We start from the raw sequence: 2,037 nt of genomic DNA on the forward strand, positions 1-2,037 counted from the left end.
ATCGATAATTTTTTTCCATTGCTTTGCGATAATTCAGCTAACAAAAGGTCTAGGGTCGTATCAGGATCTATTTCAGTAATTTTTTTTTTTATTTTTTATTTAACTAATTTTTGTTTTCAAATTTGTCATTTTGAAAGTTTTGTATAGGTGATTTTTGGTGAAACGCTTCATTTTAACCAGTTATATTATACCTTCTGTTTAAAAAAGCCTCACCTTTAAATACACCCTTATAATTTATATTATAAACTCTTGCCTATTTTGAAAAAAAAATGGAAAATGATGAAACAAAAAATATTTAAGAAAATTTTATCGGAAAAAAATTCTTGTTATCACTATTTTTTTTTAACATCTCTATCACAATATCATCTCCAGATGGGTGAAAGTAAAAGATGTTGGTGAAAATTATATATTTCTGTTTTTAGTTTAAATATGGATTTTCCTTATGTATCGGCCACATCAATTCAATGTTTTCTCAACATTATTTTGTTACAGATTCTGCCTTGATCATCAACTTTCATATGTTCGTGAAAGATATAAACATTTTTCATGGAGGAAGTACTGCCTTACATATCGCCGTTAGTAGAAGATTGATAGACGTGGTGGAATATATTATCAGTAGGAACGAGTTAAATATAAACATGAGGACGAATGGAAAATGGGCAGCTTTACACGAAGCTACAAAAGCAGGAAGGCTAGATATCATTAAAACCCTCCTGGACAATGGGGCGGACGTGGAGGCCAGAGATGAAGCTGGGCAAACTCCACTGCATTGGAATGTCAGATTCCATTCTTCCATGGATCCAGTCAAGACACTGGTTGAAAGCGGAGCGGATGTTAACTCGAAGGATGAATATGGATGTACACCCCTGCATATCCTCTGTACTAAAGGAGCAGGAGTGAATATGGATATATTTGATCTCCTGCTCCAAAAAATGGACAATCCAAATACAGAGGACTCAAAGGGATCTACACCAATTCATAACCTGATGAGACTCTTACCAGTCAATTCCCTGCCTAGAAATAAGAAGCTCGTAGAATTATTTTTGAAATATGGTGGAAGCTTGAACAAGGAAGACGGTATATTTGGTACCGTGCTTCACGTGGCAGCTTGTTCAAACCATTCTGCGAATTTTTTGATGTTCCTTATGGAAAAGGGAGCCTATGCGTGCATTTTGAATGGGGCAAACTTAACGTTCTTGGACTACATTATACGGAGCGATAGGAAGAAAGTGAAAGAAATCGTGAAAAATATGATTGTCCAGGAGTTCAAGGGAAGATTCGATTTGGATCCCCTACTTTTGAATTGCGTGAGGACAGACCGTGAAATCAATGAATATGTGAGGTCGTGTAAGATTGAACTCTGCTTACTTAATGGCCGTCAACTGGGGAACGAAAAACAAGTATCCTTATTCACGGTCTTGTCCTCGGATGACAAAACCCTGGCAAATATTTTCAGAAATGCTCTTACCAGGAATGAAATGGCCAAATTTCATAGGCGAAAATTTCCTATGTTCAAGAAAAAAATTCCTATTTATGGGCGGAATTTGATTTGTAACTATAAACTTGGTTTGAAAAGGATGCAGTCTGAAAATATTTTTCACGATTTCTTAACACGAATCGGTGGAAACGATCTGAGCATTTACTCAGTGGAAGAAATAATAAGACTTTGTCCTACTGAGGAAATGATTAAACTGAAACCGATTTCATTCCAACGGTCTGCTCCTATAAAGAGTTTGATCACTGAAACAGTAGCGAATTTCCAAAATCACAACGCGGACAATTTTGTAAGGAATATTTTATTCAGTATTCATTTGTATATTTTCGTTTATCTTATTACCATTTCTTTCAAATCTGACATTTAATAATTCATTTAAATGTATTAATTTATATATTATTTATTTGATATTTATGTTTTAAATACTGGTGAGGTTTTATTTGTGTTGAAACCCTATTTATACCTTTTGTTAACTTATTTTTATTCTATGATATAATATATATTTTGTTATGATCCGTTTTCATTTTCTATTTTATATATGA

The 2,037-nt window shown here is 33.7% G+C and overlaps 1 protein-coding gene across 1 annotated transcript; it reads left to right on the top strand.

Annotated features, from left to right (window-relative positions):
* The first annotated feature begins 372 nt into the window (after nt 1-372).
* LOC123321036 (putative ankyrin repeat protein RF_0381) lies at nt 373-1,477 on the top strand. The gene is made up of 3 exons (XM_044908540.1): nt 373-391; nt 493-1,337; nt 1,457-1,477. Exons 1-3 carry the CDS (start codon nt 373-375, stop codon nt 1,475-1,477), a joined length of 885 nt encoding a protein of 294 aa, XP_044764475.1.
* Nucleotides 1,478-2,037: the final 560 nt, after the last annotated feature.

Source organism: Coccinella septempunctata, chromosome 9, assembly GCF_907165205.1.
Source record: "Coccinella septempunctata chromosome 9, icCocSept1.1, whole genome shotgun sequence".
In the NCBI taxonomy this organism is placed as follows: domain Eukaryota; kingdom Metazoa; phylum Arthropoda; class Insecta; order Coleoptera; family Coccinellidae; genus Coccinella; species Coccinella septempunctata.